General features: G+C 33.9%; 1 protein-coding gene and 1 pseudogene across 3 annotated transcripts in view; both read left to right on the top strand.

Annotated features, from left to right (window-relative positions):
* The window catches only part of LOC127858785 (uncharacterized), a 31771-nt gene extending 29965 nt beyond the window's left edge, over positions 1-1806 (top strand). For all 3 annotated transcript variants that reach the window (XM_052396067.1, XM_052396065.1, XM_052396066.1), the window contains exon 6: positions 483-1806. In XM_052396067.1, coding sequence (XP_052252027.1) covers positions 483-1453 — 971 coding nt within the window. In that variant the 3' untranslated portion in view covers positions 1454-1806. The remainder of the gene's footprint in view (positions 1-482) is intronic.
* A 2722-nt stretch (positions 1807-4528) lies between these two features.
* LOC127857277 (uncharacterized) lies at positions 4529-19850 on the top strand (annotated as a pseudogene).
* Positions 19851-25563: the final 5713 nt, after the last annotated feature.

The following is a 25563-nucleotide window of genomic DNA, read 5'->3' as shown; positions in this document are numbered from 1 at the left end:
AACATTAGGGATTTATCATTATGTTTGCGTAAATATGTTTTTAATTTGCTCATTTAAAAGCGTGTGATAAAAAAGATCTGACACTCGTTGTCATATCATACCATATTTTATTAAACTATATATATATATCAAATTATATAGCTATCGTTGCTTACATTAAAAATGTGTTCATGCACGTTTACACGTGAATTTTTAATAATAAACACCGGGACATGTTTCATCAATATTTTAAACATAAAATATTAAACACATGCTTATTTTGTTGTGATCACTGCGATATTTCGAGATATAATATTATAAAAATCCCTTGTCATTTCCAATAGCATAAAATATGCATTGTTTTCATCGTTAATTAATTAATTAATAAGCATTTCACTGTTCCTTTAAAAGGTTTATTATTGTATTATGATACAACAGGAAATATCTGATTAATATGAACATAAATCTAACTTTGTTGTAAGTAGAGTTTTTCTTTACTCCAGGCATTGCCCAATACGACGCATCGGCGGTGCATTCAGACACCGTTTACTCCTACGTGGAACCAAGACAATACTCAAACATCGCTTCGGTGTTCCAATATCGTCGCGGGAACCCGATTGATAACCCCACCTCCATACCTTCAGATGAGGCTCAACATGGAGATACTGAGTCCGGGTTATATCACGAAATCACAGATTATCACAAGCCAATTTTGGCAACGTTTGGAATTCGTAATGCCCATGATATATCTCTACAATCACACAAAGCGCTGGAAGTGCAGCCACAGAAACATTTTAATGTATCTCAAGTTCATAATCAGAACAAAGACCCAGTATCATCGGTAACTGCACAGTCTCTCGTGCAAGCACGTGAAAACCTTAAATCAACGGGACCAGAACCCCGTGCATCTCAGCAACCCAATAATAGTCCGGCTCCGGTCCCAACCGTTAGGGCCCAACCGCCCATCGGGATCAAGCCCCGTCGGCCGCCACCGGAGATTCCAAAGACACAGGAAAGCCCTCATTTGCCCGAGAGCCTACCGAAGACTCCCTTGCAGACGCTGGCATCTGCAGAACACAAGTTGGCCATCTACTCAAATGACCTTCCGAGGACTAGCATTCCTCCTTTCCGACAAGAACCGAAGGACGCCATAGAACGCAAGCAAATATGCCCTTCAAAACCAGGTCAGCAAAGCCACACTCTGGATTTGATTGAAAAGTCTGGCCGCGTAAATGAACATCTACCAACAGTTAATGACAGAATTGATGTGAAGAAACTGTCGATTAACGAGGTGTGTGGTTATCTTAAAGTACTGCGGCTGGAAAAATACGAGTCGATGTTTCGAGAGAACATGATGGACGGCGCGCTCTTGGCTGAACTGTCTAAAAATATTTTTGAACAAGAATTTGGTATGACGGTTCTTGAAGCTGTGCGAATTTTAAAGTTCGCCAAAGAAGGGCATTTGCCGAGGTAGACAATTACAGTTGCAATTTGTGTGTCGCTTGGAAAACCAAGAAACACATAAAACCATGTAAGGTTGATACTATTCGTTATGAAATTTACAGTACACTTATATGTAAGAGGTGCAACCGTTTTCTTTGATAGAACCTTATAAAGCAATGCAGGAAAACTATAACTTTAAAATGAAAAGATGAAACTGTGCCCGTGTGCTTTTTAAATTGTGTTATACCATAATGTATGTTATAAAATATATTAAAATACTGTTTTGTTTAAAATTGGCGTATTTAATTAAGACCTTGTTAAAGTCGTGTAATCCAACATATTGTTTGTATTTGTACATGTTGCGTATTATACCATTTAATGACATGAATGTTATTATTGTCTACTTTACTTTTGCAAATGTAATGAATTGATTAACCAAACTTCCATGATGACGGTTTTCTACAAAAAAAACACCCTCAATATATTATATTAAAGCCTCGTTATATATATTATATAGGTATCACAATCAAGTTTATTGAACAGAATATTCATACACCTACAGCATACATAACCTTCTTTTCTTGAGAATATATTACAAAGGACAGTTTCGCTTCTCAATTGTGTATAAAAGTACAAAAAGAAGAGAAAAATAAACAAAATAGTTATTTTGACAATCTGTCATCTAAGTTAGCATTTTCTACAGCATTTCTGCCATCAGCGGCATCATTTAAAATACATATCTGCCAACTATGGCACCAATTTTTTTTCGACGGGGTCAGTTTGGACGCCTGTAACATGTTCATTAAACAACTCAAAGGGCGGATATTTTGGCTTACGTATCCCTAAGGGATAAATGCGTATGTGTATAACACGAAATCATGTCATTTATTTCAAATGTGAGATATGTTCAACACAAATCAGTCATTTTCCATAATTTTTCGGAAACTGTCACTTTTAACTCGTTCGCATTTCTTTAAAAACTTGAACTACGAGTCCAAAATTACCTGGTGGCGTCCTCAGTCAATGGACAATATGTTCGTAGCAACGATTTATGCCTTACTTGCTTTATATAATTATATCGAACGAATTTGTAACCTACCTGTTTACGCGGTCGAGTAAAGCTATCTGTCATCGACGGAACATTCTGCCATCGACGTGACGCGTAATACGGTGTGAAATGGAATCGCGCAAATGGTCATATTTAATGGATTAAAAACTTACAACAACAGTTGAATCTTTTAATGAACGATTTTAAAGATTTTCTCTTATGATCAAATGTATATATTTATTCACAGAAGCAAAACAACTATTTCATTAAGCATTTCGCGTACTTTCAATGGTTCGATTATCGTGTTGAGAAACAAGAAGTAGAAATTCGTCACTTTGTCCTAGTACTTCATTTTTATGATAATGCGCAAATTGATAAATTATTATTAGCAGATTTTGTGTTTGCATTTTTCAAATAAGTATTGAAAAAAATAAGATGGCAAATTTGATTAAGTTCATATTTCCTATCATCAGTGTGCACAATTAGTTACTCTTAAACTGGTTTGAAACCGGATAATTCATTCATTCTAGGTGTAAAGATGTAAAGTTATTTAAAGACCGTGTTACTGTTGATTACCATTAATGTTTATACATGTATGTATAAATTAAGTAATTAATTAACTAATAGTTGACGTGTGCTCGCGCATTGCGATGTAAAGGGAGAGAGAGAGAGAGAGAGAATGAGAGAGAGAATGAGAGAGAGAGAGAGAGAATGATAAAACCTTTCGTACTAGTTGATATTTAATACTTTATATTTTATCACAGTGCACTGTTTCCTTCGTTTGAGTCCTGCTTAACTTTTTAGTTTATAATGTGTTTATGTTTGTAATCAATAACTCAATTTAAGTGCATCTTTCTACCAAAGGCATTCCTTAAAAGTGTTTTACAACTTGGTTAATGACTGTTAGTATAGGCGCTAAATTGTATTATTTAATTTATCTAAATGATTTTTGTAAACCGATAGGGTAGGTAACCTCTGTAAAGGGTATGCAGAACATATTCGAGTATTCTCCCTTTAACACTCAGCCGGTAATGATATCTTTATTAACGGCGCTAAGTGCAATCAAAGTAAACATTAACCTGTTTAACAGTGATAACTACTTCATACGATACTATATATCATGCGATTAATTGTTCTGACTGGACTTTGAATTTTGGATACACCAACAAGTACATGTAAGTGGATGTTAATATCGTTGCTTTTTTTACCTTTTTCATTTCAAGACTTGTGTTTGTGTATAAACATAGTTTACCGATCAACACTAAAATATACTTTGGTATAAAGATGTATTTGCATTACGTTTACTTAAAGACAAACAACAGAAATTGTATTAATAATCCCAACTTCATATCCACTTGATAATTACTCGATTTATTAATAGGTGTGTTAATATATCCGTTTCAATAATGCATTATATTTATCATCTAAATTAAAAATCGGCTATGATAACCCACGGATTTTTTAGAGATTATTAGTGAAGGCTGGATAATATATAGTTTGAACTACAAAATTTGAAAATGAAAGTTAATCGTTTATAAAAATAACAACCCGGCCACGATAGTTATATTTATAAATATTAAAGGTCATAATGTAGTACGTCAGGTTTAAGTAAACTTTTACGATGAACGTGCGTGTTAGACAATCTATATTATAACTTGCATTTAATGACTACTTAATTACAATCAACTTTAGTTTGCGCATAATATAACCTATACTTTGACTTTAAAACATACAAACATACTTGAATACTTTACGTTTGAATCGTTTAACCCTGATGGTGTTTTACTGTTTAAAAGTATGGTAGGTTTATTCTTTAAAATGTAAGAAATTAACAGAATGTCAAAGCCGACATCTTTTAACTTCCAATCATAAACGCTATTAGCATAAATGTACACTTGCAATTTTTACTCTTTTCTTATTCGATTTAAACAGCTTCAGTACGGCTATTTATATATTCATTCTCACTGCATTTTACTACATTAATTTATAAATCTCATTACCAGGTTAATATTTATTTCAAACCATGAGCATATCATTATTTTCTTAAATGCAAAGCAAATGATGTTCCAATTCATCGAGCACGCGGTGTTCACGCTCGTTCTGGCGGTGAGTGTCAGCGTCTACTACCGGAAGGGGCCCCGCTAATTCCTGAAGATCATCGTCCTGGCGGTGAAGGAACTTCCGGGAGTGCAGACCCTGATTGACCAGGTCCTTAAGAAGGAGGTCACAAGCTTTGTAAAGTAGTCCACGTTTGCGCAGGATGTAGTTGCCAGCAATCCGCGTATTGTTCTTCCTAAATCAGGTACGCCGTATTTAGATTACCAGCGTATGATATGACCAATGCCGTTAAGTTATTACATATATACGTAATATATTTAAAAAAATATACTTAGAATAAAGATATATACCTCACAGTAGACTCGTACAGGCTACCGATGTTGCTAATGTCAATTACTAAATGATCTAGAACAACGCTGATTGGAGAGGCTTAAAGAAGACTGATCCGGTAGGGTATTTTCTAAGAACGTTTCCTCAGTAAAGAACTATTAGATCTTTCAAATTAAGCCATTGCATTATTAGATATTCCTATGCAAAAAAATATTTTTCATTCGGTAGACATATTAATCATTTATTTACTGTCACCGGACTACATGTGTTACTGGTATGGATGGGCCCAACAGCACATATACATTTGTACGTGCCGAAACGACAATAATGACGTGCCTTTCTTTCAGCACCCTTATAACCTGCAAACACGCCTTAACGAAATATGTAAATATTTCAAAATTGTATTATCGGTGCGTTTATTTTCCGAGCTCATGTTATGTTTTCCTTATAACCTATGTATGTCTAGCTAGAAATCCTCATTCAAACTATCGTATTTACGGACACCGTGTGTGCATGTCTTCAGCGTTCAGCTCGGATGACCTCCGTGTTCAGATGGGCAACCTTCTGAAGCGGGAATGCAACACGCAGGAGGACGGTAACGTGTTCGCTTACACGTACACCATTAAAGACGCAAGAGGAGGCGTTTTGCATGTTTGAAGGTAGGGTATTATTATAGTTGGACATAAATTAATCAATTACCGAATACAAAAGATCGATGCCATTATAGCAATGTCAATTTTCGTCATCGAGGCTAAATATCGCACTTTACGTTCAATTTCGCTTAATTCCGCAACAGACGATAAATGTCGCGAAAACTCCAGACGCTAAATGACGCATTTGTTACGCTAAATACCACATTAAAATTAACCGTATTAAATGTCACAACATCAAAGCCAAATGTCGCATTTCGCTGCAATTCACTGTTATTACGAGTCTGAATTCCCGAGAAAAATACGGTCCGTATCAAAACATGCTCTTTATTTATGTTCATTAGATTAGGGATTTCTCAAACTGGAGTTCAGCACCATATTGTATAAACAGTTAAACCGGCGGTTAACCACATACCGGCGGTTAAAAGTCGGTAACTTGTTGGTTACTGGTCGGTAAGCGTTTGTATAAAAGTTGGTTAGTTATACCGATCGGTTAAAACCCAGTTAAAACATACCCTGCTTCCCTAGGTGGGTAAGTACAAGTAACCGAGAGGTAACTTACACAAAATGTCCTCGGCGCGCGACATTATAAAAGCTAACCATCGACGACCTTCACAATTTCGACGAGTAAACAGGAAATTGCAGCGACTGACACTTTATTTGACTTAATTTACAGGGCAATACGATTTCCGACTTCGAACGACGAATTTAAGAACGCACAGAACGTGTTCTTAATATTCTGTTATGGGTATGCCGTTTGTGATCCGATGCATCAATTGCGCCCATGTTAAAATCATTTCTCCGGGAACAGGGAACGACAAAAGTACAAACAAAAACCAAAACACGTTCGAACTAGTATCTTACCTTTAATAATCCTTTAGAATCCATAAATAATCCATTAAATTCAATAATTGACGATTTTGCATCTAGGGTCTTTAGTAATTATTTTAGCATAGATCTAGTTAAATAAAGACCCTTATGCCATCCTATCACTATATTCAAATGCATTTATGAACTCGATAAACTTTCTTCTTCGTCACACGCTACGTCATGTACTCTACATATCTGCTGTTAAAATGAACCGGAGCAGTTTATCAAATAATAGCCGGTGGTAAACTCGGTTGCATTTGCAGATTTCTGGATACAAACATATGTTTAAACTTGCACAATTTAGGCCTATTTGTCTATGGTAAATGCCCTTATTGTACAAGAAAATAATTTAATATACAAATACACAAAGAATGGAAAACATTCCATTACACAACAGATAAATGAGTGGATAATACCCGTGTACAAAATGGGGCATTCCGAATTCCAATGTGGTGCTATTTTTACCATCGTATACTTGACATATCTCTATGCCTAACGTGAATTAAATCGGAAAGCAAATATTGCAGATTATAACTGAATTGTTTTGTATGGCTTGTTGTACATTCTAAAATGTCAAAAGTATATACACGGATTATAAAAAATGCACATCGCACGAAATAAGGAAAATGTGATAAATTGACAATGCAAATATGTCGATATACAGTACATGTATATGTGAAATAAGTCGCGTTTATAATAACTCGTCAAAAAGACTCGCACTTTTCTCAATTGCAATATGCAAGATTGAATTATAGACAGAGAGATTTTCGGATGTAATTAAAAGTTAATTATATACTCAGCGTTGTGCTTTGAATTTGTAAAAATCGTTATTTGGCGAAAGATATTATTTTATAACGCAGTCATGAAAACGGGCTATAAGCCAATTAAATGAGAAGAATAGGCTAGCATGTAACGACGACCAAGTATATGTTACATCACTTAAAACAACAAGAAAAGTAGGCGTCTTTGCAAGCACTCTCTCGCCGTTGGAAGCACCAGGGATTCCAATAAATGATGCAACTCCCGACATCATCATAAATTTATCCCTGTTCATATGTTCGTAAACACTTTAAATAATTTGATGAAGTCATAGTTAAAATGTACACTTCATTTTATTGTAAATGAATTTGATAAAAAAAATACATGTCGCTGTTTATTTTTTGTGTTAACGAAATCGAAGCGTGACACTTCGCGCGAAAATTAAGTCATTAGAAAATGCATTGTGGGAATGTTTTGGTTAAATTTACCGGTGGTTAAATTCAACTTTGCGCGGTTAGGTTACATTGCGGTATATCGTGTTTATACAATCGAGTTACCTTGAAGGTTACTAAACATGAATAACCGCAAACTTACCAAGGTCTTAAAGTTACCGAGCGGTAACTTTAACCAGCGTTTATATAATCGGGTGCTGGGCTCAAACGGTTATTGGAGGGAAAACATACTGATTCGCGGATAATAAAAATCGTTCAAGTTTTCGCCACTAATAATGAAGACGGTCAGCATTAAATAAACAGTGAATAGTAACTAGTTAAAAACCGAATGTTTTGTCATAAAAACCAATATACCAAGCGTATTGCTTACTCACGGAACATCCGATATAAGCTTAGTAGTAAACTACATATATGTTATTACGTAATGCGGTGATTAATTTGTTCGAGCATGATAATTGTTTGTATGTCCCCAGTCTATACTGGGGACATATTGTTTTTGCCCTGTCTGTTTGTTGGTGTGTTTGTTTGTTTGCGCCCAACTTTAATATTGACCATAAATTTTTGCAATATTGAAGATAGCAAGTTGATATTTGGCATGCATGTGTATCTCATGGAGCTACACATTTTGAGAGGTGAAAGGTCAAGGTCATTGTACAAGGTCAAATGTCAAATATATAGGGGGACATAATGTTTCATAAACTCATATTGTATATTTCTACATAAATTAAGTTAACTTAAGTTGTATACCGAATGTTTTTATTTAATATATAAATACACAAAGAATGGAAAACATTCCATTACACAACAGATAAATGAGTGGATAATATCCGTGTACAAAATGGGGCATTCCGAATTCCAATGTGGTGCTATTTTTACTATCGTATACTTGACACATCTCTATGCCTAACGTGAATTAAATCGGAAAGCAAATATTGCAGAGTATAACGGAATTGTTTTGTATGGCTTGTTGTACATTCTAAAATGTCAAAAGTATATACACGGATTATAAAAAATGCACATCGCACGAAATAAGGAAAATGTGATAAATTGACAATGCAAATATGTCGATATACAGTACATGTTCATGTGAATAACGTTTATAATAAATCATCAAAAAGACTCGCACTTTTCTCAATTGCAATATGCAAGATTGGACTATAGACAGAGTGATTTTCGGATGTAATTAAAAGTTAATTATATACTCAGCGTTGTGCTTTGAATTTGTAAAAATCGTTATTTGGCGAAAGATATTATTTTATAACGCAGTCATGAAAACGGGCTATAAGCCAATTAAATGAGAAAAATAGGCTATCATGTAACGACGACCATGTATATGTTACATCACTTAAAACAACACGAAAAGTAGGCGTCTTTGCAAGCACTCTCTCGCCGTTGGAAGCACCAGGGATTCCAATAAATGATGCAACTCCCGACATCATCATACATTTTTCCCTGTTCATATGTTCGTAAACACTTTAAATAATTTGATGAAGTCATAGTTAAAATGTACACTTTATTCTATTGTAAATGAATTTGATAAAAAAAAATACATGTCGCTGTTTATTTTTTGTGTTAACGAAATCGAAGCGTGACACTTCGCGCGAAAATAAAGTCATTAGAAAATGCATTGTGGGAATGTTTTGGTTAAATTTACCGGTGGTTAAATTCAACTTTGCGCGGTTAGGTTACTTTGCGGTATATCGTGTTTATACAATCGAGTTACCTTGAAGGTTACTAAACATGAATAACCGCAAACTTACCAAGGTCTTAAAGTTACCGAGCGGTAACTTTAACCAGCGTTTATACAATCGGGTGCTGGGCTCAAACGGTTATTGGAGAGAAAACATACTGATTCGCGGATAATAAAAATCTTTCAAGTTTTCGCCACTAATAATGGAGACGGGCAGCATTAAATAAACAGTGAATAGTAACTAGTTAAAAACCGAATGTTTTGTCATAAAAACCAATATACCAAGCGTATTGCTTACTCACGGAACATCCGATATAAGCTTAGTAGTAAACTACATATATGTTATTACGTAATGCGGTGATTAATTTGTTCGAGCATGATAATTGTTTGTATGTCCCCAGTCTATACTGGGGACATATTGTTTTTGCCCTGTCTGTTTGTTGGTGTGTTGGTTTGTTTGCGTCCAACTTTAATATTGACCATAACTTTTTGCAATATTGAAGATAGCAAGTTGATATTTGGCATGCATGTGTATCTCATGGAGCTGCACATTTTGAGAGATGAAATGTCAAGGTCATTGTACAAGGTCAAATGTCAAATATATAGGGGGACATAGTGTTTCATAAACTCATATTGTATATTTCTACATAAATTAAAGTTAACTTAAGTTGTATACCGAATGTTTTCGAACTAAATATATGATTATAATTTACACAATCTTAACACATTAAGGATATACAAGCATGAAGAGCTTAGATGATCAAGAAATACAGGTTATAATGTAATTCACAGTAAACTTAAACTCGAACAATATATTAACGTAACGCTATACTTCACATGTCATGTAATAACAAGTAGTCGACATAAATTATAATGCCGTATGTTTTATCATGGCTGCAAGTAAGAAATATATAATGATCAATGTAATAAACTATAAACAGTATCATTGTTATTAAGTTATCGAAATATTTACTGAAAATGAATTATTGAATAAATTTGAGCTTATGTAAAAATGTGTTTTCGTAAAAATGTCGATACCAAGTCAAAACTTGTTGTGAAAACCATGTACTATAATGTGTATGTACGAATAGCAGTATTGTTTTTAAATCTGTAAGTAAAGTTGTCTGTCAAATTTATATGATAATGTTGGTCGCAAAAAAGGAATCATCTATTGTCAATTTTTGTTTGAATTCAAATACCTTCTTTAAATTTGTGGACGAATAGAGCGCTTAATCGCCCCGTTCGTAATTGCGTAGTCCCATAGTATACTCTATTTCGTACATGTATATTGGTTACCAGCTACAAAGTGTGGCTATCCGTTGACAGAGAAATTGGCCCAAGAGGATTTTTAGGTCAGATCACGATTTGCCTTAAATAACGAACCCACTACCATACCAAGTTGTTTGTCTAATAATTCTCTTAACAGATATAGCTATCAATAAATACAACCGCTGATTTGAACTATCCATTCAATCGTTGCAGTGAATATGGCATATGCATCGTTCGTCGTTAAAACTATATAGTGTCGTTAACACTTTATATAATTATGACGTCAAAATGCCCATTAAAGTAACTTTGAACCTTTTCGCGTCTTTGTGTCGCCTTTCGAATCCGCCTACACCAGAGAATATTAAGCGGAAACAAAAGCAACATTTTGCAAATATAGACCCCCATAATCATATCCTTTCTTGAAGGGCGTTATAAGCTGAATCGATTTAAGCAATAAAAAGTTATTTCATGTCCAAACCTAGAAAGAACTTGACAAAAAATCAAAATCTACTGTTTTTGCACCTTCCTTTTTCCGGCCGTTTTCTAGTTTAATGTAATCATTTTCCGTGCAGTTTTGTTTGCTGGAGTCTCTAATTTTATTATATTTCAGGGATTGAGAAATTAACATGATATTTGAGAAATACAGCAAACTACACGACTCGATTATTTAGTATAAAACAACCAAAATGGTCATTTAATCTTTTTGGCCCCTTGTCGTGTTGTCGCCTTTCGAACCTGCTAACGCAATCGATCGACATATCAGAGGCGCAAGAACACCCAAACTGGGCGAAAGAACGACAAATCTGGTCACTTTTCAAGCGTTAAACAATTTGAAGACGAACATTTCGGAATAAGTGTTCCTGAAATACCCAATAACCTCACATGGATTTGTCCGTGCACGTGTTCACGAACTAAATGACACGATACCCGGTATTTAATGGGTTATTCATTCATTTAGTTTAGCCTACTCGTTTTCAATACGGAAACTAATGTATGCAACGTAACGGTATGAAAACTGTTTATGCCTTAAGGTATGTGTTAGTTAAATGTCATTGAGCTAAGACAACTTCAGTAAAAACTACATACCGATGTTTTACATTGATCATAAATACAGTTAACATTAATACAGCAAGAGTATTAATCATTTTACAATATACCGTTAACATATTGTTTTGCATCATTACTTCAAGAACCCACGTTCAATATCCATACTTATCTATATCTATGAATTAACTTTATCAGAATATTTACAATTTGTAACAATACCGATGGCTTATAAACAACATCAAATCGTTTCAGAGAAGACGGGTCACTCCGCAGAGCACGACAAAATTGTAAAAGGAATTCTTCCACGCCTTCATGCACGAAAATGCATTGAACCCTATGATCTTCCCAGCTCTAAGGTTTGCATAACGTCTTTGAATTAGTAGTTTCCTTATATATATATATATTTTTTATTCTTGCTCTGTGAATAAGGGCTTAATGCTCGCGCGTTAAGTTCTCCCCAGGCTGTATTGTCCGAAAAGGCTAATTAGGGACAGAACTTTGCACCTTAACTGGATTTTCGTTAAGAAGAGATTTCCTATGAAATAAATCTATGAAAGTGAACAGTTTCGTAGATAATAAGCATGTGCGGACTGCACAAGGTAATATGGGACGACTCTTTACGCACATGTATGCGGACTGCACAAGGTAATATGGGACGACTCTTTACGCACATGTATGCGGACTGCACAAGGTAATATGGGACGACTCTTTACGCACGTGTATGCGGACTGCACAAGGTAATATGGGACGACTCTTTACGCACATGCGGACTGCAGGAGGTAATATGTTACGACTCTTTACGCGGACTGCACAATGTAATATGGGACGACTCTTTACGCGGACTGCACAATGTAATATGGGACGACTCTTTACGCACATTGAGGCGACTCTTTACGCACATGTATTAAACCCGTCAGTGCGGACTGCACGAGGTAATATGGGACGACTCTTTGCGCACATGTATTAAACCCCGTCTGTGCGGACTGCACAAGGTAATATGGGACGACTCTTTACGCACATTGGGACGACCCGAATGCATTAAACCCCGTTTCCCCAGAGTACGGGGCTTAAACGGAAAGAGTTATTTCATATCTATATGCAATAACCGTAGAACAAGCGAATGGTGTTTCATCTTATTTTTCTCAATGTGTATTTTCCCTAAATATTCATTGTTAATGGGCGGTTTAATGAAGACTTATTAAGCATTTTTCTCAGTCCCATCGGTATATAAACTCTGCGGACTATTTCGCATTAACGCATGATTCTGGTTCTGAATTACGTCACGTGGTTTTCATTGCTCGAATGCAAATTTAACGACCGAGCTACTTTTTCATAAAAAAGTTGCAAAATAACTTCAATATTTTGCGCGAATAGTATTTATATTAATTTTCTTTCTTGAGAAGCTGAATGCCTTCATATTTAAGACGCCAACTTCAATAATATACCGTTTAAAGATATTGAAATCGAAACTCAAGCTGAATTGATACGCCAGCGTAATGATGTCCGCTGATGCCTAAAAATGATTATATAAGAGGTAATATTTATTTACTTTCAAATTAAATGTTTATTTATGTTCTTCCCCCCAAAATAGCTCCAGCTTTTACAGATTAATGGAAACGGAAGTGGTCAGTATGACCGCTGCCATGTTGAACGGTGACCGGAGGTGGTTTGGTTCCTCACTTCCGGTGGTACAGAGAGCAACCTGATGGCGGTGAAGACCTTTAGGGACTATGGTCGAGCGCAACGCCCCCATATCCGGCGACCAAATATCGTAATTTACATATCTTAGTTTAAATATATTTAGTTTAGCTCGATAGAATCAAAAGCCTTGGCTTATGATGAATTTCTCGAGTCCGTATCCTTGGTAGAACCAGTACTTTGTGTATTTAGAGAATTCTAAAGAACGCCGCCAATGTGGGGATCGAACCCGTGATCTCCCGGTCTCAAGGCGAACATCATATCCACTACACCACTAGAAACACCGTGAGTTTCATATTTTGATAAGTCACATACGGGGCAGTGGATATTTATTATTGGCAGTTCCTTTATCTTATTGACAGAACAAATTTGTTTTACATTTAACAGATGATATTATATTTTACAAAAGACAATTGAATAACTTATCGTTAAACTCGCAAGTAGCACCCACTATGTGTGTGTATGCACATTATGTATTACATTATTTAGTGCTCTTTAGGTTGCTATCTAAGGCTATCCAGTCAAGTAGTTATATTTCGCACCCTACTGTACAGAGGTATTAATGTGTTTGAATCTATGGTAATAATATTGGAAAATTTCAGTTCGACAATCAGTTAACAAGTTTCTTAAATTTATGTTTAACGACATATGCACATAGGTGACCCCGATATCGGTTCATCCGACCATAGACAAGGCTGCCCACTACTTTGACATGGATATCATTCACACGCCCATGGACAAGGACTTTAGGGCAGATGTTAAAGCCATCGAACAGGTTGGTGTCAAAATGAATATTTCTGCTCTCATCAGTTTTATCATCCTCATTGTTATTACCATTTAAATATCGTTATTATAGTCTTTTTTCTTCTCTTTTTTTCAAATTTTCATTGTTATCATATTTTGTTTATAATTTAATGAAAAAAAAATAAGATCAGTAATTCTGAATAACGCCAACATACTTAATGTCAACAAAATCATTAATCGATGATAATAACATAGACAAATAGACTAATACAAAATCAGTGTATATGTATCGGTAATAAATAAATGAAAATGATTCGAACTAGTTCAAATGTTAATCATAGTTTGTCATGTTAATCCAGTGTTTGTTCAAATGTGATTTGCTCCACAATTCGGGCAGGCTATTAATTCGGACACAGTGCTCATTGTGGCATCGGCACCACAGTTCTGTCACAGTGTGATGGACCCAATTGAAGAAATAGGGGCGTAAGCCCTTCGCAAAGGGATACCACTTCATGTGGACGCGTGCTTTGGGGGTTTCATGCTACCTTGGTGAGTCCGATCAAATGCATTTTTAATGATGATATGATTTATCAGCATATGTGCATGCTGTTTTATTGTTGATGTACTTAATCTTGATGTGTTTGTTTTTAATGAAGTGATTTGCAATTAAAATTTACACATGAATTTGCCTATTAGTTCAAATTTTTATTATAAAATCTGCAGAAGTTGTTTAAGTTGCTTTCAGTGATTTCTCTAACGTTTCTTTTGACATTTATGTTAACATGCGAGTTTTCCACTTTTGTCCCACAATGTTGAACCACATATCCACTTGTTATATTTATGTTATTGTTTAAACATGGTCGGGTTGAAAAACTGGGTTACAAAATCCCGAAATTTGACTTCCGAGTGCCCGGAGTGACCTCTATCTCGGCGGATGTCCATAAATATGGCTATAGTGTGAAGGTTTGCATTTTTACTGACGTCACAGCATTAAGCAGCCTTAGTCGCGGAAAGGTTTTGACGTTTTAACAGAAATAAGAATTGAAGTGAATAATGTCACATAAGTATAGAACGATCAATTCCCAATGACAACTTTTTTGTATATGTTGAGAGACGTGATCACTGCTATGTACAATGAAAATTTGCTCATAAAACTAAGTTATCTATATTCTACTAATTGTATTCCAACCAATATAGGTCTCATTGCAAGCATTACAAAATAACCCTTTATTAAATATGTATATATATGTATTTAAACGACGAACACGTTATTTTCCACTTTTATATGCTGAATTAACGTTTTTCGTTCTGTTACCAGGGCGCCAGTGTGATCTTGTACCGTAATGCGGACATACGGAAACACCAGATATACGCCTACGCTGAGTGGCCCGGCGGTCTGTACGGGTCTCCCAGCATGGCGGGAACCAGGCCAGGTGAATCAATATCTCGTGAAGTGTTTATTCTAAAATCACAACGTTTACTCGAGCCAATAAAATTAAATGTAACCTTTATACTAACTTAACCTTAAATATTACGTATTTTCTCTTAATATTGCTAAAGAGACGGATATTTTACAAATATATGATATATTAATGAAACTCAAGAAACAAAATCAGGAGATATTGTTTTGTAAACAACGATAAGTCGTGTATTTAGGGCAAGTTACTTATTGCCTGTTCACTACTGACCACAAGATAGATAACAATTTACACTTTATAAATAATAAAAGCTGGCGTCACCGCCTAGCATCAGTCAATGTGTAACATACGGTGTTTAATGGTCTTTTTATTTATTTATTTTATTTTTTTTTTGAAAATTGAACAGTTTCCCACTTTGGAACTGAACAAACTCTTTAAGCATGGAATTCTAGAACAGTATTCTTAATTAACGTAAAATGGATTGTCCTTCAGCCTGTTTTGCTTGTAAAAATATATTAATTTTGATATTTATTGTGTATTTTTAATGTTAACAATAAAATTGTTAATTCTATCAACAAGGAAATAGTCCGAAAACAAATTTGCTGCATTGTAATATCACTTAAGATGACGGATCAACGTTTCAATTTTTGCTTGTCAATGAAGTCATTATTTTGTCAATGATCATACCAATTCAATATCATTTAGACGTTTGTTTTGTTCAAATTGCAACATTGCAATATTACTTAAACTGTTGTTTGGTTCAAGGTGTTCCCATTTAGGTGAAAACTGGTACAAACATTTGAATAATTGCAAAAGTTTAAATTTGGTTCAAGCAGACAACATAGCTGCGGCCTGGACGGCTATGAAATACACTGATGAGAGAAGCACTTGTTCTTAAGCTAGTATTCTATTTCAAGGCGGCAAAATTGCATCGGCCTGGGCGGCTATGAAAGCACTAGGTGAAAGCGGGTACATTGCTAAAGCACGCGAACTCATGGACATCACGGACAAAATGAAAGCAAGAATAACTAGTATCAAGGTACCGTATATGGATTAAAAATAATTATAAACATTGATCACTTAGAATAAGCCAGGGCGTCAGTATTTTAGTAGGATTTATCATTGTTTTTCGGTGTTGTACGGATACAATTTGTCATCTAAATTATAAATCCAATACTATCTATAAGCGTGTAACAAATATACGTTTAGTCAAATTAAAGACACATTTTTGTATGTTTTGTTGTATTCAAGTATTATGTGCACAATGATATAATGAGCATGATTAATAATGAACGCTTGTGGAAGACTTCCGATACGAATATAAGCAAAATAAACCCCCAGTTTGTACAGAAAGATAAACATCTTATTATTAGAACGATATCGTCAATTGATGGACAATTTTAAATTGACAAACAATTTAACACTACACAAAAGCACACATCAATCTCAAATACTAATGATCACTTTTAGTGTTACTCCTTTGAAAAGTTAATGAATTTGAGGCTTAGACCGATTACGTTCACTTATATCTATTGCTAAAAAGGTCTTGATGACTTAATATATTTTGTTGTGTTAATATGCTTTCTTTTTATCATATATCGTTATGTCAGATAGGAATGATGTCAATCCGGCATTTAAAGGTGCAAGCTGCAATCATGTTGATACACATGCAGTTACAGTTCTAGTTCTTTAAGCTGTATATTTATAGATTATTAAATGTGCAGGTACAAATTTCACCCATGTATAAATAAAGGTAACGGTTCGGTATAATGTAATATCTATACTGAGCGTAAGCGGACCATGACCACTTGATCCTTACATTACATTCGGAGCGTTATGCATCCAGAGTAATAGGTATAATACCCATTTACATACCTCAGTGGATCGGAGCAAATGTAGAAAAAATGATTTAGCTAAGACATATTTCGCTGCTCTTTCTGCTATTCAAACATGGGACATCCTTTTTCCAAATCAACTCCCCCACTTGTTTTATAGATTATAATTTCTGCCATAATCTAAAACACTTGCGCTTTTTTTTCTATCAGGGCCTGTGTTTGATGGGAGAACCATGCATGTCGGCGTTTGCAATTGGTTCCAGTGATTCCAACCTTAACATCCAGGCTGTGGCCGATGTCATGGAAGCCAAAGGTGAGATCCATGTTTGGGAGTTTGGAACTGTGGGTTTCGCTATGTAATTTCTTTTGATGCTGGTTTTTTTTTAAATTAATATACAGGTATGTAAATAATAAACACTGTTAACGCTCACTAATGAATAAGAGCAAACATTGCAATTTAAGTCTCGTAAAAGGTGACAAATCCAATTATTATGCATATAAACTGGTCTAATTTTTACCGGATTTCAGTTACTCGTGTATAAAAAATGATAATAACACAGCTTAGGTGCAACGTTGTCAAGAATTATGGGAGTTATACCCGTTTTATAATTTAAAAAATGTTTACAACTTTGCAATTTCCGTACACTTTCGCTATCTCAGATATTTCTCGGCTTCTTTCGTAAAGTAAGCATATATTGATGACGTAGTACAAGCAACGCAATAGCCTCGTAAACAAAGAAAGAGAACATGAGTTCTGTAAAATATTTTTGTATTGTAAAATATTATGTTTTACATTGAATTGCATCATTCATACTTGTTTTTATATATGTTTCATTTTCTTGATTTCACTTTTTCCTTGAATGTAATTGCGACTTTTGACTTGATACACAATGTCTTGTGTCGACCTGTAAAACTTGTTATCGGAAAACCGGCTCGGAAATGCTCGGCATGATTGAGTAAACAGCGATGTAAATAAACTTATTGCTTGTAAACACAATTGACTTGGAGGACACTGTATTTTTAGCTCAAAACAAGTTGTATTGCTCATTTTTATGGTAATGTTTAATAGCATGTATATATTTTTTTTTTGATAACCTTTATAAATAAAATATGCACAAATTTAAAAATCGGTTATATAATTATGGATTGTCAGCTTTTACGGGCCTTTAATTAAGAACTTCTTCCGGATAGTTAAAAGTAGTGTAAATCAGCTCACATCGGCCTTATGACATGAAATGTTCGGAGACAAATAATACTTCTAAGTAAATAAATAGAAATGATCATTTTGGTAAGTACTGAAAGTTTCTACGTAACTTCTAAACTCAGAGTTTGTGATAAAAACATAATAATGGTATGTTCAGGTATAATCCCGTACATTTCGTGTAAACCAATAATATTCGAGAATAAATCAATGCAATATAATTCAACTTCATTACCACATGTAACGAATGTGTAACTAATACTGTAAAACTGTCAAATAAAAGTAACATTCTGGCTGTGCTGAAAGACGAATTGAGAGCATTGCAAATGTGAAAATACCACAGTGACTGTGCTTTATGACCAGATAAGAACTTTTCCTAAACACGACATCTATGTATAGCAACTGCAAAGAAAAAAGTGTGTCACACACACCTCGTATTTACAGGATGGAAGATGGAGCGGTGCCAGACGCCTGACTGCCTGCACTGCTCCATCCTGCCCCATCACACCGGCAAGGCAGACAATTTTCTTGATGATCTAGACGCAGCCACTAAGCATTGCATGGTAGGGCAAATACTATATATAAGTTTTAAATGTATTCGTAGTTTGTTAAGGACTTTTGTCTTATTCTTCAACTCAACTGTTAACAGATTCTTGAATTGCATAAGCACACCGCAGTGTTACTTGTAAATGTTTAAAGTATTAATTACTGCTTAGATCTCAACGCCTAAAAATTACCTTTGCGTTGACTTTAAATTTTATTGAACTCTCAGACTGTATGACTTCTAAACAATGGATTTATACTTTAATCGAGCGGAGTTCCCTTGTTCTTTGTTTAACCTTATGGCTTAATGCAGTATACGGCAGTAGTGTTTGTCAATGTTTCTATTATCAGGATAACAAAGCCCTCGCGAAGAAGGGCACCGCTGGTGTGTACGGAATGATGGCCAACATTCCTGACAAAGGAATAGTCACCGACTTCCTGGTCGAGTTCTTCAGTGAAGTGTACACATGCAAATAAACAATCGGAGTATTTATATTTCTATCACGTGGGATATAAGTTCAATATAGTAATCTATTATGTGTATGGGTGGAATCCCCAGTGCGGGATCAATATAGTGATATATTGTGTGTATGGGTGGAATCCACAGTGCGGTTTATAACCGCGCAATATGTGTATGTATATCGGTATTGTTACATTACATATTGTGTTCACCATGTGAACATGCATTGTTATGGATGATGTTGATGGAGAAAAAAAAACACGTTTTATTTTGTTCTTGACTCAAAATCTTCATATCTAGTCATGCTATTTTTGTGACATATTCTTTAAAACTCATAATAAACGTACTCAAAGTCCTTTGCAGTGTTCATAACGATTTATTTTTTTTTATTTAATTTTAACACAACGTTATCAAAATGTCGTACTATTTTCTAAACTATAAGTTAAATGCAATGGACTTTTGGTCCAATGACAATAACATCTTGTGTGAACGTAACGTCCGGCTGTGCACGTGAATCTCCTACTACCCTCTACTGACGAACACTGTATTAATATAGATTGGAACACCTAATTCTGACGTGTCAATTTCCGACGGGATCTTGTGCAAAACCAAATGCTTAAATATAGAGAATTAATATAATATGCGATAGACGAATAAGGAAGTCCGCTATTTATTTTACCTGCATGCCGACGACATGTCTAATTAGCAAGTTAAACAATGAGTAATTAACTTGATGTGTTCGTCTCGTATAATTAGATGTTATTTATCATTACCATCTGTATTGGCCATCTGATATCGTTCTGAAGCATGTATTCGTTAATTGATTCATTAGCTGGGCTCTTTGTATGTAAGATATTGCTTATAGTCGGAATTTTTGCCAATTGAATTTCTGTTGTTTATAATTGTCCCATGCGTATAAGATTTTGTATACTAATATTTCATGTAATATTTAACGTAGTACGCTACATTTTTTACACGAAAACCCCATTTGATTACCTTCAAGATTTATGAAAGTCTTTAAAGTCAAAGGTCAAAATAATAATGATAATGTAAAAAATGACATTTCCGCTGTATAACTTATTTAATCTTGAAAATAATATGAAAATAACTTGTGCGCTTACTTGTAATATCTGTTGCTAAGACGTCTGGATAAAAAAAAAACATATTTTAGTTAATTAGCACACAAATAACAGCTTGGTTTTCAACATTGTCATGCAAAACAACCCTTAAATTAAGCCTTTACTTTCTCGATATCGCTCTACTGGAGACTTTTTGCTTCGGTTATCAGTTAAGAAACAAAATTGTCACAACCATACATCAACAAAAAACAATGTTTTTTATATTGGGCTATTAGTCAAATCTATTTGTACACGTGTTAGAAATATGTTCTTTACTTCCCCTGTACATATAACGTTCAATCCTTAATGATTGAGAATTCAATTCAACTACCAAGTTTTGCTATACGGAAGTTAATGGACGTGCGGAATATACGATCTCATTTTGAGTTATGTGTTATAGCGGATGTTAACACTGTGGATGGCACTTATCATTAACTATTGTTTATAATGAAACGAAATTAGAACCTTCCTCGTTTCTTGTTGGATTCTTTTGTGATTAGTTGTGCATCGGACATTTGTGTCTTTGAGGTATACCCTTTTACATACAAATTATAACAATGATGCATGCACATTTGTGATATTTTGCTTCTTCGATTGTTGTGGAGCAGTCCATGTTGATTATGTTAATGAAGTTTCGTTTGTTGACCTAATTGGTCGTATTCTTCCAACAAAAGATTTGAATTCGGTGAAGAGTAATCCGGTACTGGTAAGGGCTGTTGATTTTATTTATGCTTTTATTTATGAAAGCATAGTGTATATATGGTATTTTACTTATGCTAGGTCAGCATGATGTGCAGCTCCTTAAATGTGTTGTTCTTGGATGTTTCACATGCGCATTAGAACGTCAATGGACTATAGCACAAACTTCCAACAGTTCCATTATTACCATGCTGGCAATTTTAATAGATACATTGTTTGATATTCGATTTTCACAAACACACTCAATACAGAAAGAAAATTTGAATTCGTACGTTCAACAACAGTGTTTCTGTGACACATTAAATAATTATTATTAGAAGTACTATGCTATCGACAAATGTGTGGTACTTTAAATAGCTTCATATATGCATGTGTTTTGTGACAAGGTATTGACAAATATGCGATATATGGGTTACTGGTAAAGGTTGGTGTATGTCAGAGGGTTATATAGTGTGGCTGCCAGAGGGTTGTGTAGTGGGTCACTGGCACAGGTATACATACGCGGTTACGCTCCGTGCAAGTCCAAATAAGTAACCATCACGTCTAGGAAATTGTTATTAAATACACCAAGTGCTCACAGGGTTTTGCGCCACATACTGCAGCCTTTACGCCAATACATATCACAGGCTTTTGATAACTTTTACATACGATAATTGATTGAATTTATGGTTAGTTTCAACATAGAATTAAGAAAACCCACATATATTCTGGTTATTTATTGTATAGCATAAAATAAATGAGCACTAGTGAGTGAAATACTGTTAGAACGTTAATACTTATTGAACAAACATTTTTGATTTTTTTCGGCAAGGGAGAAATGCCATAATTTTATTTTCGCATACATGCTTAATGCTCAATTTGTGTTTGTCATATTTATAATACGTATGTATAAATTGCATTTCAGTTCCGTTTTTAAGATCAGTGTGTGGTATTTGACAACCTTTATTGCTGTGAACAAGTAACTCTAAAACGCGTAATATTAATGTGTCATGGTTGATAGCACAAAGCGCTTATGGTGAAGAGTTTTAAGCTTATTAAGCGTCTGAAGTGTTTGTCGAAATCACCCACAAGGAAGTAGAACAGTCATCTTATATTTATAAGCTACTTAAATTCAAGGGTTAACAGTGGTTTATATGTTTAACACCTCATGGAGCTGACGAAATCGTGCAATCGTAAGTACACCTCTCAAATATTTATTGCATGAATGCAACTCTGAGATAATATGTCTAATTACATAAGCACAATTATATTGCACATAAGGCTTCTTGCGGTTTTTGTTATTAAACACTAACTATAATTATGTAATTATCGAATTTAAATCAACTAATTTTATGACTTATTACTATATTCATAAGTTTGCTTAATATAGAAATTGAAATATAATAAGATTACTATCATGGAAAAGCAGTACTTAAAGATATTTTTTTCATCAATATTATATGAACAATATAAAAATATAAACACAGAAAACTATTTGTATATTATTCTTTCCCTAAAATCCGTTTTAGAACTTTGATTATTCTTTAGCTTACTAAAATACTGTATTTGTAGGTTTTATTTGTTGTTCTATACATGTTTTATGTGTTTTGTTATTGTAAGCGAATTACCTAAAGCAAATATACTTGATTTTCGAAATGTTGAAGACATTGCGCATATTTCAAAGAAAACGATGAAATAAGTGTTCGATAATTACAAGTGATTGAATTTTGTTATTTATCAATTCTACAATTTATGATCTGACTATTTTGAACTTGCGGAAGTTTAATATCCAGTGAAATAAAACAAGGTCAATATTGACAGGTGTTTGCATAAAAACGAACTATATTTCATTCATTTATTCTTTTTATGCAAGGCGATATAACATATAAATGTGGCCTTCGCATTAAAGCTGCTTCTTCACATACCTTGTGGCACATTCATATATGGTTATTGTCAAAACGCTAATTTGGAAACCCATGTATTTGACATTTATCAGTAGTAGTTAATTAATAATTTTAAACTTATATAAATGTAATGCAAATAATATCAAATTAAACTATTTTTATGAAAGCTTTCGAAAATGTTCCATAGCATCTGGATTTTGTGAAATTTATTATGAAACATTATTTATTCGTATGTAATTAACGCATTTAAAACAATAACTGTTGAATATACATATATATTTATTATGGTATTTAACATACCCACTATATAATAATAATAATATTTTTATTATATTCGTAAGAACATGATATAAATTTGCTTAATCAATATGATATGAACAAAACAATGAATATACTTTCTATAACATTCGTATTCATATCGAAAATTACTGTTCTTTGATTTATCTAAGCATTTGAAAAATACGACACATGTAGGTTTAGTATGTTGTACTAGAGACGTTATATGTGTTATTATCAATGTTTGTTCACTAACAAAGCAAAAATGGTATAAATATTAAAGACACTGCACATCCTGCAAAGAACATGATGCCATACTGTTTTGATTATTATTTGTCTTATTTAATTGTGAAATTTTAAACTTTTAATTTATTGTCTAATATGTTGAACTTGCGGAAGTTTGATATCCAGTGAAATAATATGAACAGGTTTGGGGAAAAAAATACGAACTATAATTCATTACAATCTTTTACTTTTAATATGATATTACTTTAAATAAGGCTTTTACGTTGAAGCTGCCTGGTCACAGATGGTAAGGCAAATGCAAAGTATGGCGATGGTCTAAACACTTGTGAGCAACCCCAGGAATTTGATTAACACATTTTAGTAAATTAGGCATCATTTAATAATATAAGTATAATACAGCCTTTATGTTAAGCAATACTGCAATTCTACCTGCCTAGTATATTGTTCAAATATAATATGCATGTTTGTATTGTATTGTATTGCTAATATGTACTTTCAATGAACTAAATACATAGTGTTTAAACCAAGTATACTACGAATACAATCATATTAACATACTATATTTCAAAATCTTGTTTTTTAATAGCATCTAGTATTTGTGAATTGTAAAATAATTTGTTTCACTGTTGTATTTTTTTTAAACATGTTATCGTAGCTGCTTCGGCGCTACTTTGTTCAATTTCAAAATTTAACTTAACATATACGTCATCAACCAAATTTAATTAACAAAGGCCTCTTTCATGGCTTTCAAACGAGTGCTGTAAAGCGCATTGAAAAAATATAAAATTTCTTTAACTTCAACTTGGGTTTACATGTGAATAGATAAACACACAATGCAGATCTTCTCGTGGTAGTTCAGCATTTTACTTTGCAGATAATCGCGTAGTACGTACAACATACAGATTAGAAATTATTCGTTTGACGTAAGTATATATTGCAATATATTTTCATAAACATATTTATGTATTGAATTCACGTGTGAATAATTGGTTGGCATATATTCACTACCGTTTATTACATGACCCCTGGATAAAACATTATCTCAATGAAAGTAGGTACTGAACTCGATTTGATAAAACATTTATCACTTTATTTCATATTTAGTATACATAATAAAGTAAAAACTATCCTCATGCGGACCGAATCCATTAGTACAAAGTTAATGATGATTGGATCTTCACTTGATAACGCATATTCTTAAAAATGTATGCAGACCTATTTATAACTAGATGCACTAAAAAAATAATACAATACACTAAAATCTATCAAATATTCGAACATGACACTCGCTTCATATAAATGCATAACACAATGGCAATATAAACGTACTCATTGAAAATCCAGAAAGAAGTGCAAAAGCAGATAACGATATAGTAAACATTTATTTCCTCATACTTGCATAATTCATACAAAGAGGTATTTAAACACGATAGTATCTAAAATGTAATACTGGATTGTTAAAACAAAGCGATAGCTTACGTATATTTGGAGTAAACTGAGTCAGTCCTCTTCGTTCGTTGTTATAAACCGTAACGTATACATACCGTTCGCATCAAGCGCTTTCGACCATAGGCACACACTTAAAACTATTTATCACATTCAAAATAAAATTAAGTCGAACCTATAACTTTTCGTGTTTCAACTAATTCTATTACAGTATTCAAATTATTTCCGGTTGAGAAGGGGTTATTATTACGAAACATATATGACCGAAATAGATAGGATATATTCAAGATGTAAGCCTTTGGTTTTTTTTGTTAAATGCCTATACATGATGAATTTTAAACTCAAAACGTTGGTGATTAGGCCGAATAACAATATTGTTTGAGACAATTAAACAACAAAGA

This window comes from Dreissena polymorpha, chromosome 14 (genome assembly GCF_020536995.1).
Source record: "Dreissena polymorpha isolate Duluth1 chromosome 14, UMN_Dpol_1.0, whole genome shotgun sequence".
NCBI classification, from domain to species: domain Eukaryota; kingdom Metazoa; phylum Mollusca; class Bivalvia; order Myida; family Dreissenidae; genus Dreissena; species Dreissena polymorpha.
Note: the sequence above shows the minus strand (reverse complement) of the source record. Positions and strands in the feature narration are given on the sequence as shown.